This window comes from Oncorhynchus masou, unplaced genomic scaffold (genome assembly GCF_036934945.1).
Source record: "Oncorhynchus masou masou isolate Uvic2021 unplaced genomic scaffold, UVic_Omas_1.1 unplaced_scaffold_845, whole genome shotgun sequence".
Classification (NCBI taxonomy): domain Eukaryota; kingdom Metazoa; phylum Chordata; class Actinopteri; order Salmoniformes; family Salmonidae; genus Oncorhynchus; species Oncorhynchus masou.
The window spans coordinates 21079-40074 of NW_027014918.1; the positions used below are offsets into that span (position 1 = coordinate 21079).

The 18996-nt window shown below is 43.0% G+C and overlaps 1 protein-coding gene across 1 annotated transcript; it reads right to left on the reverse strand.

Annotated features, from left to right (window-relative positions):
• Positions 1-11362: 11362 nt before the first annotated feature.
• Positions 11363-13120, reverse strand: LOC135537813 (major histocompatibility complex class I-related gene protein-like). Its single transcript, XM_064963829.1, has 2 exons — positions 12920-13120; positions 11363-12821 (listed from the first exon to the last, which is right to left on the reverse strand). The coding sequence occupies exons 1-2, from the start codon at positions 12972-12974 to the stop codon at positions 11836-11838; spliced, it is 1041 nt and encodes a 346-aa protein (XP_064819901.1). The 5' UTR covers positions 12975-13120; the 3' UTR covers positions 11363-11835.
• Positions 13121-18996: the final 5876 nt, after the last annotated feature.

Below are 18996 nucleotides of genomic sequence, written 5' to 3' on the forward strand. Positions count from 1 at the left end.
TTGCGAGTACAATTGTGTTAAATGTACTGGCGGTGGCCCGTTCCTGTAGGTTCATGCTCTACAACATCCGCAGAGTACGACCCTGCCTCACACAGGAAGCGGCGCAGGTCTAATCCAGGCACTTGTCATCTCCCGTCTGGATTACTGCAACTCGCTGTTGGCTGGGCTCCCTGCCTGTGCCATTAAACCCCTACAACTCATCCAGAACGCCGCAGCCCGTCTGGTGTTCAACCTTCCCAAGTTCTCTCACGTCACCCCGCTCCTCCGCTCTCTCCACTGGCTTCCAGTTGAAGCTCGCATCCGCTACAAGACCATGGTGCTTGCCTACGGAGCTGTGGGGGAACGGCACCGCAGTACCTCCAGGCTCTGATCAGGCCCTACACCCAAACAAGGACACTGCGTTCATCCACCTCTGGCCTGCTCGCCTCCCTACCATTGAGGAAGTACAGTTCCCGCTCAGCCCAGTCAAAACTGGTCGCTGCTCTGGCCCCCCAATGGTGGAACAAACTCCCTCACGACGCCAGGACAGCGGAGTCAATCACCACCTTCCGGAGACACCTGAAACCCCACCTCTTCAAGGAATACCTAGGATAGGATAAGTAATCCTTCTCACCCCCCCCCCCTTAATGATTTAGATGCACTATTGTAAAGTGGCTGTTCCACTGGATGTCAGAAGGTGAATTCACCAATTTGTAAGTCGCTCTGGATAAGAGCGTCTGCTAAATGACTTAAATGTAATGTAATGATGTGTTCACTTTGAGGCCTTTATAAAACCCATAATTCAATTCACGATGTTTGTACATCTGCTAAGAAAAGTGTAAAATGCAAAAATGTAAAACCTCAACGTCAATATGGAGTCAACATACAAATGTAAGTAAAAAATAAATGTAAACAAGTCAGAAATTGTGCTACTAATGCACATGACGGCACAAACACATCTCATTAAAGTAATGATGTTTTTGTTCGGTCAGTTTTGGAAGTGGAGAAATAACGTTAGTTATCTAATTAATTTGATAGCGATCATACATTAGGCATAATAATTATTAATAATTATATAGTACATCTAAGTAGACATAAAATCATAATTGACTGTAGTGCATGTAAAGCACCCACAAGCCACGTGGCTGAAAACACATCGCAGGATGAACGTGATGAATTTCCGAGCAGGGGAGGAGGGAATGATTTTTAAATGGACTTGCCCAGAAATTCGTCACTCGTTCATCCTGCGATGGTTGCCCCTTGCCCTGCAAGTGTATACCCGTCAGAAGTCATGATACGTCATCAGAAGTGCCCACTTAATTTGAGGGACAGGGGATAGGCTGTGTCTTTCAGGTGTTTGGAATGCAGCCAAGAAGATATAGAGAGCAGCAGTGTGATTCGCATCATCAATGCGCCATTTAGCCTAGATATCGATTATAAATTATATCAGTATAGTCGGCACACTGCTCCCCAACCCTGTAAACAGTTATGGACATTTTACATTGTCTGACATAATAAATCATTCAATGAGTAAGTGACAAAGTTAAACCCTTACCTGCGTTGACAATGGTGTAAAATGAAAAAACAAACAAAAAGACAGACAGTTTGCCCATGATTTTGATAGTGTAGTCTCGCATAGCAAGAATTGAGTCTGTCAGACTTTCTCTTTCACTTAGCCGATTGCATAGCAAGGATTGAGTCTGTCAGACTTTCTCTTTCACTTAGCCAACTGCCAATGGCGACCCGTCATTCAGGGCAGGTGGGGCAGAGCAATAGGCTTGACTGTTTTGCATGTTCTTTTGGCATTAATGTCTCATATCAGTGTCACATATCAGTTTGCAAACAATTTAAAAATATATATATTTTAAATATAGAAATATAGGCTTGCCTGTATAAATATATATCAAATATATAACAAATTCTTTATGTTCAAGGACGGCCTAGTAACAGTGGGTTAACTGCCTTGTTCAGGGGCAGAATGATAGATTTTGACCTTGTCAGCTCAGGGATTCGATCTTGCAACCTTTCAGTTACTAGTCCAATGTTCTAACCACTAGGGTACATCACAGAGCATTGCGCCGTGATTGGCTCAGTGTTCTGTCACTCATGGGGACACTACGTCACCGAAAAGTCTTAAGGGTAGACCTCGAAAACTTTAGCCCCTTGGATGCTACCATAGAGTTACATTAGATGTGCCCATCCAAGAAGGCTCAAGGTCATTGGCCACAGATAAAATTACATCAAATCACTTTATATCTACAGTAGCTTTGATTGGACTGATCATGTCAACATCATACTTTCGAAATCTTAGCTAGTAGTCATCATCATGAATCAAGTCGACAATCTACTGGCAAATCCTTTTTAATCCTTGTCGTATGAAGATAAATAATGATGAGAAATGAAAGATAAAACGTATCGGTGCTCATCGGCCATTGTACATAAACATTACACAAGTTTGAAATCGCTAATTCAACCATGAGTGGTTTGGAAGAAATCAGTGACAGTGGATGTGTGGTCCCAAATCTGGGATTAAGTTCTTTCCCAATTTTAAAATGATAAACATTCAACATTGGCCATGCTGTCAAAACAACTGTTAACTCGGAACTGCGAAAACCTGACTTCAGTGAGTTCAAGACAACTGGGAAGTCAGGAATAAATGAGCTAAGACTGCGAAAATACGTTTTGAACGGTCATCCAACTCAGAATTGTAGATCTGGCCTCTTTCTAGAGCTACGACCTGAAGATCAATGACGTCACCATGATTCAACGTAGTTTTGTCAGAGTTCCCAGTCTTGAAAGCATCATCATCCAGAGAATGTCGGACTTTGATGACAATATTTGCCCACGAAGGGCCGCCGTCATACAGACAATTTTCTTTTTGCTCCAGTTTTCGATACTACTGTAGTCCATTCAGAACATTCCTCTTCACCAAATTTACTCCACACACTGCCTAAATCATACTCTACATCCACTTCTGCCATCTTTCCTCCTCCGATCGTTCATCTGTGTTGTTTACAGTGGGAGCAAATGGAGCATACTGGGCAGAATAAGCAGAAGAAGCAAAGCCAAGCACGGGCAAGCGAGATCCTATTGGCACGTTGTAGCATGTGTTTGCATATTTCCGTGAGGGAATGTCTCCTTGAAGTGCGCATGTGCACAAGCTCAATTCGACCTTGCACTCCTAAACAACACAATTTTCTGAAACTTTGTCAAAGCGTCAAGTCTATAACATTTAATGCACAGTGTTTGTAACATTCTAGTTTGGGGAACATAAACATGTATTGAGATCAGATGTTTTATTGATGAGGAAATGTGCAGAATGTCAGCCCAGTTTCACCTAGTTCCATCCTCTCTCACTACCTGCAACGTTCTTCTTTTTCATGTAACTTTCTGGCAGGCTCGACGCTGTGTTGCATATTGCTGCCTTTCACAGGTTTTGGTGTGGATTGCACATTTTGGTCACAAAAAAGAAATAAAAAATACAAGGAAACGGGAAATAGGAAAATATTGAATTGCACCACCATCTAACCTGCAGTTATACAGTGTCCCCAAAACACCACCCCATCCCACCACTTTGGCCCTAAACGATCCTACACCAGGCCATCGGCCTGTGATGATGTAACCCCTTCTCTCAACTTCCTGTAGATCTCTGCCCTGATATCTCTCACATCCAAATACTTATCTGCTGCTGCAACTACCACATCTATCTGCTGTGACTTCCACTCCATCATGACAGTGCAGTTGATCGCTATGGTTATAAACTCAAGAAATCCAACCTTACTGAAAGTCATCTTCTTTGGTTCTTTCTCTTCAGGCCAACTCACAGGAATCACCCAGTCAACTCACTCACCCTTGGTCTATACCCTACTCACAGGGAATCACCCAGTCAACTCAGTCACCCTTGGTCTATACCCTACTCACAGGGGAATCACCCAGTCAACTCACTCACCCTTGGTCTATACCCTACTCACAGGGAATCACCCAGTCAACTCACTCACCCTTGGTCTATACCCTACTCACAGGGAATCACCCAGTCAACTCACTCACCCTTGGTCTATACCCTACTCACAGGGAATCACCCAGTCAACTCACTCACCCTTGGTCTATACCCTACTCACAGGGAATCACCCAGTCAACTCACTCACCCTTGGTCTATACCCTACTCACAGGGAATCACCCAGTCAACTCACTCACCCTTGGTCTATACCCTACTCACAGGGAATCACCCAGTCAACTCACTCACCCTTGGTCTATACCCTACTCACAGGGAATCACCCAGTCAACTCACTCACCCTTGGTCTATACCCTACTCACAGGGAATCACCCAGTCAACTCACTCACCCTTGGTCTATACCCTACTCACAGGGAATCACCCAGTCAACTCACTCACCCTTGGTCTATACCCTACTCACAGGGAATCACCCAGAATCAACTCACTCACCCTTGGTCTATACCCTACTCACAGGGAATCACCCAGTCAACTCACTCACCCTTGGTCTATACCCTACTCACAGGGAATCACCCAGTCAACTCACTCACCCTTGGTCTATACCCTACTCACAGGGAATCACCCAGTCAACTCACTCACCCTTGGTCTATACCCTACTCACTTCACTGCCTCAGCATAGGACACATTCTGTCCCACAGATACTCTGGCAATCTCAACCTGTCTCTCTCACTTCAGGTCCTCAGCTGAAGGTATGTAATCAGAGGCAGGAGATGAATCTCTGATCTTTAACGGTACCATTCTTTCCCTTTCTTGTCATAGCGCCTCCTTCCGGTCTCCGACCCACAGCTGGACTTGCTCTCACTACCATATTTGGTGCTGAGAAAACGTTCTTCTTCTTCTATGGTATTATGGCGGTCTGCAAACAAACGTTAGAAGTGTATCTTCTTCTTTGAGGTTTTATGGCAGACTACAACCTACTGCTCTATTGCCGACACCTACTGTACGGGGTGGGGAAACAAAACTGTTCCATTGTGGGAAAGTTAGGGGAAAACACAGACATCATACAAAATAAAAAAAATAAAAAAAACATCCCACTTCAGTCACAATTCAAATCACATCCCGACACCGGCTCGGAGGCCTTCATTGACAGGATTCCTTGTAGTGCCTCTGTGGAAAGTCCATGAGTCCCAAAAAACCTTCAGCCGCACACAACGGTGCCTCTGTTCTCAGATTCCCTCTCTGTTTACACCGTGCAGTTGATAACCAATGCAATATACACAACCATGTCCACCTTCTTTACATGCAACAGGTCAGGATCCCTCTGTTGACAAGAAACATTCTCTGGTGTCTCTTCTCCTACTACCATTACTTCTTCAACTTCACTCCTTTCTTCCACTCTTCTCACCAGCTCAGTATAGGAGTCATACTGGACAGCCCTTATTCTCACCACCTCAGGATAGGAGACATGCTGGACAAGCCCTCATTCTCACCACCTCAGTACAGGAGACATGCTGGACAGCCCTTATTCTCACCACCTCAGGACAGGAGACATGCTGGACAGCCCTTATTCTCACCACCTCAGGACAGGAGACATGCTGGACAGCCCTTATTCTCACCACCTCAGGACAGGAGACATGCTGGACAGCCCTTATTCTCACCACCTCATGACAGGAGACATGCTGGACAGCCCTTATTCTCACCACCTCAGGACAGGAGACATGCTGGACAGACCCTCATTCTCACCACCTCAGGATAGGAGACATACTGGACAGCCCTCATTCTCACCACCTCAGGACAGGAGTCATCATGACAGGAGACATGCTGGACAGCCCTTATTCTCACCACCTCAGGACAGGAGACATGCCTGGACAGCCCTTATTCTCACCACCTCAGGACAGGAGACATGCCTGACAGCCCTTATTCTCACCACCTCAGGACAGGAGACATGCCTGACAGCCCTTATTCTTGCCACCTCATGACAGGAGACATGCCTGACAGCCCTTATTCTCACCACCTCAGGACAGGAGACATGCCTGACAGCCCTTATTCTTGCCACCTCATGACAGGAGACATGCCTGACAGCCCTTATTCTCACCACCTCATGACAGGAGACATGCCTGACAGCCCTTATTCTTGCCACCTCATGACAGGAGACATGCTGGACAGCCCTTATTCTTGCCACCTCATGACAGGAGACATGCCTGACAGCCCTTATTCTCACCACCTCAGGACAGGAGACATGCTGGACAGCCCTTATTCTCACCACCTCAGGATAGGAGACATGCCTGACAGCCCTCATTCTCACCACCTCAGGACAGGAGACATGCTGGACAGCCCTTATTCTCACCACCTCAGGATAGGAGACATGCTGGACAGCCCTTATTCTCACCACCTCAGGACAGGAGACATGCTGGACAGCCCTTATTCTCACCACCTCAGGACAGGAGACATGCTGGACAGCCCTTATTCTCACCACCTCAGGACAGGAGACATGCTGGACAGCCCTTATTCTCACCACCTCAGGACAGGAGACATGCTGGACAGCCCTTATTCTCACCACCTCTGTCTCCTTCATCCTAACAGGACACTTCAGGAATTCGGGCTCATGTTCACCACCACAATTGCAGCATTTAGGCTCAGCTGGCATACGGTACTCCTCCCATCTACATACACTTGACACATGGCCAAATAATTTGCATTTATCACACTGCACAGGTTTAGGCATGAAGGCTCTCACACGGTATCTTGTAAAACCCAAATACACCAGAGAAGGAGAGACTCTTCTCCTTATATACTTCAATTAATTTTTTCAACTGGTACTGGGGAACCTACAGACAAATCTTGTGAGGCTTGTGGGCGTCCTCGAGCCAAACAACAGACATGTACATATTAGTGTGTAGTCCAAACGGTTTGTACGCTACAGACAGAAGTTGGCAGATCGGCTGTAGCGACTTCAGATGAGGGGACAAACCTCATGGCTTGGTTTTTGCTCTGACATGCACTGTCAACTGAGGGACCTTATAGAGACAGGGGTGTGCCTTTCCAAATCATCTCTAATCAATTGAATTTAACACAGGTGGACTCCAACCAAGTTGTGGAAACATCTCAAGGATGATCAATGGAAACAGGATGCACCTGGCCTCAATTTCGAGTCTCATAGCAAAGGGTCTGAATACTTAAATGTAAATAAGGTATTTCTGTTTTCTGTTTTTTTATCCAGTTGCACAAATGTCTAAAAACCTGTTTTTGCTTTGTCATTATCGAGTATTGTGTGTAGATGAATGAGGAAAAACATGTATTTAATCCATTTAGAGTAAGGCTGTAATGTAACATACTGTGTAAAAGGTAAATGGGTCTGAATACTTTCCGAATGCACTGTACATATTAATCATTTGAGGCTCCACAGAGGAGGACCATCCTCCTCAGTGAATTTCATGAAAACAAAAATGTTAAAAACATTTTAAAAAGTTACTAAATATAATCACGTCACAAAATAATTGACTAAAATACACTATTTTGTAATGAAGGTCTAGCATAGTTTCAATAGCACTCTGTAGGGTAGCACCATGGTGTAGCCAGAGGACAGCTAGCTTCCGTCCTCCTCTGGGTACATTGACTTCAATACAAAACCTTGGAGGCTCATGCTTCTCACCCCCTTCCATAAACTTACACAATGATTGTGACAGCTTCCGGAGGACGTCCTCCAACCTATCAGAGCTCCTGCAGCATTAACTGACATTTTGTCCACCCATTCAAAACATCAGAGAATGAATCTAGTACTGAAAGCAAAAGCTACAGCTAGCTAGCACTGCAGCACATAAAATGTGGTGAGTAGTTGACTCAAGAAGAGAGCTAGACAATAGTTTAACAATTTAAAAAAAAAAAATTCTTACAAAATGAAGGAGAAGCAAGAAAGATTTCTTTTTTTCACATTCAGTTTCACTTACTTAGCTAGCAAATGAGTCTAGCTAGTTTAGCCTACTGAAACACCCTGCTCAAACAGAGGGATGCTATGTTACCTAGCTGGCTATGTCTATTGAACACAACACGGGAACTCTTCCAAGACAATGTAAGCTTTTGGTTTTACTAATTTATTGCCACCGGGCCTGTGGTGTAAGTGCTAAACTGCTTACTGACTGTACACTGTAACATTAATGCATGATTGTAGCAGTTTACTAACATGTTAGTTCTATTAGCTATGTTGACTATGACGTTACTTTAGCTAATATGGTGACAACGGTGTAGGCTGTGTAGCGGTTATGATATGGTTTGGCTTGGAAAGGTTTTTGCACCTGGTCACATACAGCTGATTCATTGTGCATTAAAGTCCACAAGCGAAGGGAAAAGGTGAGGGGAGGAGAGCGCATAGATACGAGAAGGACTACAACGTGGCTGCTATGAAAGGGAACTGTGTTTACACGTTATCAGGGGTATATTCATTCCGTTGATTATGTTGAAAAACGTTTTTTAAACAGAAGCGAACAGAACAAAACGGATAAACATACATTAATTTGTTCAATAGAAACTTTTGTTTGCTACTGTTGGACTGTTGGACTAGTGATTACTCCCTCTATCAGCTAGATGCAGGCAAGAGTTTGCAAGGCACAGTCTGTCTATGTGTCACTGTCTGTCACCTAATTTTTCTCTCGACCTTTGTCCCCCCAGTTGTACATTTCATTCATAGACTAGGTTGTAGCAACCTCATGATGGGTATAGGGAATATTTGAGTATCATGTAGTAGCCTAAACCTTTCACTTTTATATTGAACTGGGTGAATGGAATATGAATAACAGTCATCCAATATAATGTAATAGAAACAAGGCCATGCTCATGAAAAAAAATGGTCCTCCCACATCGTAAATGGCACTGATATTAATATTTGTTTTAATATGATTTTTCAGGGGGTGCTGCAGCACCCATACTTCCTGCAGCTATGGAGACACTAAAGCCATTCCGAAAATAAACTGACCTCATACACATTATCACATGATTCTCCTTCTGGTTAAGATAGGGGCTCTCACCTAATAGAGCACAGATATAGAGTACATTGTGAAATTAATGAATAGTCATGATTAGAAATTATAGAATGCATAACACATATAACTATCAGATTACCTTTGTTAATGCTCAGGATGCCAAACCAGCATGTATAATATACTCTGCAAAAAAAGAATCGTCCCTTTTTCAGGACCCTGTCTTTCAAAGATAATTCGTAAAATCCAAATAACTACACAGATCTTCATTGTAAAGGGTTTAAACACTGTTTCCCATGCTTGTTCAATGTACCATAAACAATTAATGAACAAGTACCTGTGGAACGGTCGTTAAGACACTAACAGCTTACAGACAGTAGGCAATTAAGATCACAGTTATGAACTTAGGACGCTTAGGAGGCCTTTCTACTGACTCTGAAAAACACCAAAAGAAAGATACCCAGGATCCCTGCTCCTCTGAGTGAATGTGCCTTAGGCATGTTGCAAGGAGGCATGAGGACTGCAGATGTGGCCAGGGCAATAAATTGCAATGTCCGTACTGTGAGACGCCAAAGACAGCGCTACAGCGAGACAGGATGGACAGCTGATCGTCCTCGCAGTGGCACACGTGTAACAACACCTGCACAGGATCGGTACATCAGAACACCACACCTGCGGGACAGGTACAGGATGGCAAAAACAACTGCCCGAGTTACACCAGGAACGCACAATCCCTCCATCAGTTCTCAGACTGTCGCAATAGGCTGAGATAGGCTGGACTGGAGGCTTGTAGGCCTGTTGTAAGGCAGGTCCTCACCAGACATCACTGGCAACAACGTTGCCTATGGGCACAATCCCACCGTCGCTGGACCAGACAGGACTGGCAGAAAGTGCTCTACACTGACTAGACGCGGTTTTGTCTCACCAGGGGTGATGGTCGGATTTGCGTTTATCATCGAAGGAATGAGCGTTACGACGAGGCCTGTACTCTGGAGCGGGATTGATTTGGAGGTGGAGGGTCCGTCATGGTCTGGGGCGGTGTATCACAGCATCATCGGACTGAGCTTGTTGTCATTGCAGGCAATCTCAACACTGTGCGTTACAGGGAAGACATCCTCCTCCTTCATGTGGTACCCTTCCTGTAGGCTCATCCTGACATGACCCTCCAGCATGACAATGCCACCAGCCATACTGCTCGTTCTGTGCATGATATCCTGCAAGACAGGAATGTCAGTGTTCTGCCATGGCCAGCGAAGAGCCCAGATCTCAATCCCATTGAGCACGTCTGGGACCTGTTGGATCAGAGGGTGAGAGCCAGGGCCATTCCCCAAGAAACGTCCGGGAACTTGCAGTTGCCTTGGTGGAAGAGTGGGGTAACATCTCCCAGCAAGAACTGGCAAATCTGGTGCAGTCCATGAGGAGGAGATGCACTGCAGTATTTAATGCAGCTGGTGGCCACACCAGATACTGACTGTTACTTTTGATTTTGACCCCCCTTTGTTCAGGGACATTTTATTCCATTTCTGTTGGTCACATGTCTGTGGAACTTGTTCAGTTTATGTCTCAGTTGTTGAATCTTATGTTCATACAATAATGTACGCATGTTAAGTTTGCTGAAAAGAAACGCAGTTGACAGTGAGAGGACGTTTATTTTTTTGCTGAATTTATATAAATGCAGATTTGGACGAATGCCCAGATATTTATAGTTGTCAACAGTCTCCACAAACTGAACCTTTATAGTAATTTGTTGAGGGGCAGGGAAATCGACCGACAATAACAAAATCTTTTGCACATTTTGTGTCAGCAATACAGATGTAGGATCTTCATTTGATCACCCTGTTTCAGGTGAAGGTTTGAGGTTAAAAAGTATTCTGAAAGTTGTATTTTCTGCTTTGAAATTTCAGACTTCCTTGACGAAAACTGTATCAACCCCTTCAAAAGGAATCCACATAATAATTATCATTTGCTGTTGCTGCAGCATTGTTTTCCTGCTGTAGCAAACTGGCTCAAATTAAGATCCTTCATCTGTAATACTGCAATAACAATAATAATAATAATAGTGTGGGCAGTCATTTTATTGGTCTGAGAATCTGAAGACTTGTTAATTTCTTCTGACACTTTTGCATCAAAGTTGGCAAGTTGTGACAATGTCTACGAGGCAGTGCATCTCCACCTCCTTTTGACACAAATGAAAATGCCAAATAGCATAACAACCAGCAGCATCACCAGTAGAGCTGAGAGGGTGGATAAATGTAACCTCTCCCTAACATAAAACAGTTTCATTGTTAATGATCTATACAACATTCACCTTAGATTAATCCTCATGACAGTCTTAAACTGGAGTGAAATAGAGTGTCAGATTTCTTCCTTCCACAGTGATAAACAAGTTACTGAGAGAAGTTAAGGTATATAATTAACATGAATTAATGACATAGTTAACATGAATCAATGCAGTAATAAATTATTCAACATGTTATTGTCTTTAATAAATGTATTATTGTGCAGTAATGATGAACATACACAACATACAATACAAAACAGAGACACTGTAAAGTCTTTCCAATAATAAACAGACCTCATACACATGATCACATGATTCTCCTTCTGGGTAAGATACTGGATATCAGCTGATACAGCACAGATACACTTGTACAATTAATGAATAGTCATGAGTATAAATTACAAATTACATAATGATTTAACTACCATATTACCTTCATGCCCCAATATTTGTTTTTGTCAACAGTCTCCCCAAACTGATCCTTTGTTGAAGGGAAGGGAAGACTGACTGACAATAGCAGAATAATTCACACTTGCCCTCATAGGTGCACTGGCAGTCATATTTTGATTGTGAATTGAGCTGAACTGACAAAGCTACATCAGTGTCCCAACATTTTATTAGGTCTCAGAATCGGAAGAAAGGTTCATTTACTCTCACGCTTTTGCATCAATGTTGACAAGTTTCAGATGGGAGGCAGTGCATCTCCACCTCCTTTTGACACAAATGAAAATGCCCAATAGAATAACAACCAGCAGCATCACCAGTAGAACTGAGAGGGTGGATAGGTGAACTCTCTCTGCCCCAGACTCCCAACTGACATCCAGCTTGTTGTCCAGACTGAGGTGAGAGGCAGTACAGGTGTAGTTGTGTCTCTTCTTTAGCTCCTCAGTACTGACCTCCAGACTCTTCCTCAGCTGGTAGTTCCCGTCTCCACTAGGCAGCACCTCCCCCCCTGTCAGCTCCTGTTCTGCCACTGGCTGGCCGTCTCTCAGCAGGGTCATGTTGATGTGGCGGGGGTAGAAACCAAACGCCAAGCAGCTCACCTGGAACCCTCCAGAAACCTCTTTCTTTATCAACCTGAGTCTGGGAGGAACTTTACGCATCACAACGTTCTTCTCTCTCTTCAGGAATCTCTTCAGTGATTTGATGCAAATGGGAAGTAAAACGTTCTCAAATAGTGCTTTTTCATATGCTTGCCTTATCCCATAATATCCTAGTAGTAGTGTCCCAGAATCGTATGTAAAATGTGTCATGCTGTTATATATCGCATGATCTACAAAAATGCCATTAAAAGTCTCCTTAAACATGATCAGGGCTGGTTCACCATTGTCCAACATCTCACAGCCAGACATTCTTTGCTGAACTTGAACACCTTCCGTGAGATTCAAGTGGTGCTTTAGGTGAAAGGATCTCTCCTTCATGCTCTGGTATATAATTCCGAATACATAAGCTCCGTCCTGAGCTTCGTCATCATGTATTTTGTCTGAGGTGTTATGACCCCTGTAGATGAAGTGTTTCATGTTGGAGTCATAGTAACCCACTTGAACATCATCCAACATAACCACAACCGTAAACTCAGGGAAAGGCATCTCTCCGATGATGTATGTTGCAAGTGCCCACAGAGAATGTGATCCTGGACCTGGAGAGGAGTTATATTATACAGTTATGGACATTTTACATTTTATAACATAACAAACCATTAAATGAGTTTGATAGTAAGTAAGTAGTCAAATCTACCTGCGTTGCCAATGGTGTAAAACGAAATAAAAAACAAGACAGACAGTTTGCCCATTTGAGTGTTCACTATTTTCCAATAGCCTCACGCAGCAGGTTTCTAGCTCTCAAGTGGGTCTGACAGACTTTTCCTTTCGCTTAGCAAAATAAGGTAAGGTACTTTAAAGTTGTTGAACGAGTCAAACAAGTACAGGTCAAACAAGTGGAGGAGGGACTTCAAACCGATATGCACTGAGAATGGAATGAGGACTGTACAAGCAGAGGGAGTGTTGTTGCCATGGCAAATATCAGCAGTGCATATACAGTGTTATGTTGAGGTGTGCATAGTGCAAATGCACAATGGTGCAGATCAGTATTTGAGGTCATTGATGACAAGGTGCAGTAATCAGCCCAATGCAAAGTCACTTATCTCTACGAGCCCGATGCTCAGTGGAGTATTGAATGTTGTCGCTTTAAAGTGTCACTCCAGTCTACTTTTCACCTTATTTAACACCTGATTTACTTAACAAAAGGTACAATAATAGATCAAGGTAAGTTATGACATAACACAAGTGGGGGGTGGGCCTTTTCTCTTTTATTCTCTAATGCGCCTCTATTGTTCCTCAAGCTCGGGGGGACGCTGATGACATCACAACTTCCCATCAGTCCAACTCCTTGAAGTTTGCAGATGTGTCAAAAAACACCATTTCTTCCCCTTTAGTGTGTGTACTTTACTGTACTTATACTTGGGATTTCAATTCTCAACTCTAAAATTGTTGGAGGATGTCTTTATTAAGAATGTACTGTATCTTGTGCCGTGTGTGTACAGATGTGTGAGGTTTACATAAGTTTGTACGAGTTGCTAACATGTGGATCTGAAGTAAAGACGTTCAGTTTAATTGCACAACAAGTGAGTTTGTAAAATGTATCTTGCCGCCACCATCTCCAACCGTTCCTACCTGTCCCTGGAGATCTAAACTGTACCTTGCCACAGCACTGTGAACCGCAGCACATTGAAGCATATGATTGGTCTAGTTATGTAAGTGATCAAGATAAGAGGGGAACTGAATGGAGAGAGAGAGAACGTTCTCCGCTGAGTTTATAAAACTGTAGAAAGAGCAGCACAGTAGCGCTGTTTTATGTACAATGTAAACTAAATGACGTTGCTGTTACTCCCGCCCCTATTGCAGAATGCAGCCTTTTGACAGCATGTACCAAAGTCAATATAATCCACAGTTAAATGCGTCTCCTGGTTTGGAGATTGGCTTTAAGGCTGTGACAACGAAAATGCTGCAGACAGACCTACAGTATGTTTTAGCAGGGATGTTTGGTTGGGTGACCTGGTATGGAACTATGAAAATAATTTTGTCCAACGGATTGTGAACCCAAAAGTGTAAATTTGATTCTAGAGACGGAACAATGAATATAAGAATGATTTGGTTAGGGTGTAGAGGAAGATTCGTGTAATCTTGTCTTCAGGAGATTTTATTATCCATTTACTTTATTTGGTCTGATCAGTTGAACAGTTCTCATTCTTAACAAAGGCATGACATACAGGGTAATTAGTGTGCTTGTCAGCAAGAACACTACTGCTATTCCCCACACTTATTTTATTATTCCACTTCTTGATTTTGCCAGTGTAATCACAGATTTGAAATCTGATATGACTACTTTTGTCTCTGAAAATGAATTATATGAGGCTATGTATTTTTGCAGCCATTCATGGACAGTTTTGAATGAGTCCTACAAATAAGCTGTGGATATTAAATGCTCCAAGCCCAAGCCTCAAAAATAATTTTGGGCATTTTAGTACTGCGCAGATGCTAGACAGAGATAGTAAGGAGACTCACAACTCATAGACACATCATATTTTGTCTATGCAGAATAAGATGATGGCAAGAGGGATACTGCTGGTCTCTGCAGTGGCACATGTGAGAAGAATAAGTCTTAAGTGGCTTTGCTCCAGTGTCAATCACCAGTGAGGTTTTCACTCCTTCAATGTAGCAGTCATATTGTTTGATCATAACTGAGATTGTTGCAAAAATCGCTGAAGCTGGAGACTTATATTTCCCTCACTAACTTTAAACATCAGCAATCTGAGCAGCTAACCGATCGCATAGCCCACATAGCCCATCTGTAAATAGCCCACCCAATCTACCAACCTCATCCCCATATGTTACATCTGCTCCCACTACGCCCTCTGGTGTTCATCCGGTGTTGTCCTAACCTGCAGTTCTCCTCCTGTATAATCTCTCTCTCTCTCTCTCTCTCTCTCTCTCTCTCTCTCTCTCTCTCTCTCTCTCTCTCTCAATCTCTCTCTTTCTCCTTCTTTTTCTTTTTTCTTTCTCTCTTTCTCTCTTTCCCACCTCTGTTCTCTTGAAGTGATACAGTCTACTGTGTTCTCATCCCACCTCTGTTCTCCCCGTAGAGCAGCTTGAAGTGATACAGTCTACTGTGTTCTCATCCCACCTCTGTTCTCTCTGTAGAGCACCTTGAAGTGATACAGTGTACTGTGTTCTCATCCCACCTCTGTTCTCTCTGTAGAGCACCTTGAAGTGATACAGTGTACTGTGTTCTCATCCCACCCCTGTTCTCTCTGTAGAGCACCTTGAAGTGATACAGTGTACTGTGTTCTCATCCCACCTCTGTTCTCTCTGTAGAGCATCTTGAAGTGATGCAGTCTACTGTGTTCTCATCCCACCTCTGTTCTCTCCGTAGAGCACCTTGAAGTGATACAGTGTACTGTGTTCTCATCCCACCTCTGTTCTCTCTGTAGAGCATCTTGAAGTGATACAGTCTACTGTGTTCTCATCCCACCTCTGTTCTCTCCGTAGAGCATCTTGAAGTGATACAGTCTACTGTGTTCTCATCCCACCTCTGTTCTCTCTGTAGAGCACCTTGAAGTGATACAGTCTACTGTGTTCTCATCCCACCTCTGTTCTCTCCGTAGAGCATCTTGAAGTGATGCAGTCTACTGTGTTCTCATCCCACCTCTGTTCTCTCCGTAGAGCATCTTGAAGTGATACAGTCTACTGCGTTCTCATCCCACCTCTGTTCTCTGTCCATCTGCCTTCTCTGTCACGTTCTCCTCCTTGGCTCAACTGAGAAGTAGCAAGGTAGAGTAGCAACAAGGTAGAGTAGCAACAATGTAGAGTAGCAACAAGGTAGAGTAGCAACAAGGTAGAGTAGCAACAATGTAGAGTAGCAACAAGGTAGAGTAGCAACAAGGTAGAGTAGCAACAAGGTAGAGTAGCAACAATGTAGAGTAGCAACAAGGTAGAGTAGCAACAAGGTAGAGTAGCAACAAGGTAGAGTAGCAACAATGTAGAGTAGCAACAAGGTAGAGTAGCAACAAGGTAGAGTAGCAACAAGGTAGAGTAGCAACATGCCATTAGTTTGTTTTAAAGTGTGACTGATTTGGCCTTGTGTGACTGTTTTAGGTTTTGTTCATTAGTGACCATCACTGAATTCAACCATGAGTTGATTTCAGGGTGTGGTTTGATGTGGGAAGAGTTAGACAAATGATTTTGCCAGTTAGATTCATCCGGCTGGTGTGCCACCTGACTTTGGATAGCCTATCTCCAGGGCTAGTTAATGACCGTCAGTAAATTACACAATGTAAATGAGATCATATTTTCATGTTGCATACCTTTAGTTCTCTCATTAACTGCTTTCAATATTTGTTTTTGCATTTCGACAATTTATAGTTGGTTTGAGGTTAAGTAATTGAAATTTGCCACTATTGTAATATGAACATATTGTCCCATGTATATTGTGTAATATACCGATGGTCCTTAACTAGCCCCATAGGGATATCCAAAGTCAACCTAAATGTACTTGTGTGCAGCCAGCTGTGGGCAGGATTGAAATAAACCCAACCTTCATTTATGTTGTGATGCAGTCACAAGCACAAGTCTCACAGAACACAGTTTTGGACGAGACTTTATGACCAAAATGATCCTATTTAAACTTTGTATTCAATTTTGACAGTACAATAAATGTTTGTAGACTGCTTTCTAAATGAGAAGTTGTTTTTTATGGACAGTTGCTCTTTAAAGTTTTTAAATGTTTATATTCTCCACATAACAGCGTAAAACAACTCCAAACATGACAGATAAGAAGCTCCATCGCCTCCAGGCTATTATGAGAATAAAGAGACATGAGACCCCCAAAAATGTACCTGTAGAATAGATTAAGTTATGACATTTTGTCAGTTCAACCAGCTAATGTGAGATTTCTAGATTACATAACAATTTTTAAACATTTTTTTAATTTCACCTTTATTTAACCAGGTAGGCAAGTTGAGAACAAATTCTCATTTACAATTGCGACCTGGCCAAGATAAACGCAAAGCAGTTCGACACATACAACAACACAGAGTTACAGGTGTTAGAATGGCCAAGTCAAAGTCCAGACCTGAATCCAATCGAGAATCTGTGGAAAGAACTGAAAACTGCTGTTCACAAATGCTCTCCATCCAACCTCACTGAGCTCGAGCTGTTTTGCAAGGAGGAATGGGAAAAAATGTCAGTCTCTCGATGTGCAAAACTGATAGAGACATACCCCAAGCGACTTACAGCTGTAATCGCAGCAAAAGGTGGCGCTACAAAGTATTAACTTAAGGGGGCTGAATAATTTTGCACGCCCAATTTTTCAGTTTTTGATTTGTTAAAAAAGTTTGAAATATCCAATAAATGTCGTTCCACTTCATGATTGTGTCCCACTTGTTGTTGATTCTTCACAAAAAAATACAGTTTTATATCTTTATGTTTGAAGCCTGAAATGTGGCAAAAGGTCGCAAAGTTCAAGGGGGCCGAATACTTTCGCAAGGCACTGTATATATCTCAGTTAGCAGATGATACAACTCTGTTTCTAAAAGACAAGGATCAAGTTACTATTGCACTTAATATTATCAAATCATTCTCTTCTGCTTCTGGTCTGGAACTTAATTTAAATAAATGTGAAATATTGTCCCTGTGTATCTCAAATGACCAATCTGTTGAGAATATTCCAGTGAAAGATAATGTGAAATATGTACGGGTGCACATGGTGAAAAACCATTTTGTCTGTCAACATCTACATTTCTCTCAGAGATGAAAAATCCATCTGTAATAACTGGCTCCAGGGTGACCTCTCTATTACAGTGTGACCTCTCTATTACAGGGTGACCTCTCTATTACAGTGTGACCTCTCTATTACAGGGTGACCTCTCTATTACAGGGTGACCTCTCTATTACAGTGTGACCTCTCTATTACAGGGTGACCTCTCTATTACAGTGTGACCTCTCTATTACAGTGTGACCTCTCTATTACAGTGTGACCTCTCTATTACAGGGTGACCTCTCTATTACAGTGTGACCTCTCTATTACAGGGTGACCTCTCTATTACAGGGTGACCTCTCTATTACAGGGTGACCTCTCTATTACAGTGTGACCTCTCTATTACAGGGTGACCTCTCTATTACAGTGTGACCTCTCTATTACAGGGTGACCTCTCTATTACAGTGTGACCTCTCTATTACAGTGTGACCTCTCTATTACAGGGTGACCTCTCTATTACAGTGTGTCCTCTCTATTACAGTGTGACCTCTCTATTACAGGGTGACCTCTCTGTTACAGTGTGACCTCTCTATTACAGGGTGACCTCTCTATTACAGTGTGACCTCTCTATTACAGTGTGACCTCTCTATTACAGTGTGACCCCTCTATTACAGTGTGACCTCTCTATTACAGTGTGACCTCTCTATTACAGGGTGACCTCTCTATTACAGTGTGACCTCTCTATTACAGTGTGACCTCTCTATTACAGGGTGACCTCTCTATTACAGTGTGACCTCTCTATTACAGTGTGACCTCTCTATTACAGGGTGGCCTCTCTATTACAGTGTGACCTCTCTATTACAGGGTGACCTCTCTATTACAGGGTGACCTCTCTATTACAGTGTGACCTCTCTATTACAGTGTGACCTCTCTATTACAGGGTGACCTCTCTATTACAGTGTGACCTCTCTATTACAGTGTGACCTCTCTATTACAGGGTGACCTCTCTATTACAGTGTGACCTCTCTATTATAGTGTGACCTCTCTATTACAGTGTGACC

What these genes read in the sequence shown, in the direction of transcription:
- LOC135537813 (XM_064963829.1), bottom strand. Translation starts at nt 12,974, where the DNA reads ATGGGCAAACTGTCTGTCTTGTTTTTTATTTCGTTTTACACCATTGGC. An exon ending in TTACACCATTGGCAACGCAG is followed by an intron (nt 12,822 to 12,919) that starts GTAGATTTGACT and finishes ACTCCTCTCCAG; the next exon opens with GTCCAGGATCACATTCTCTG.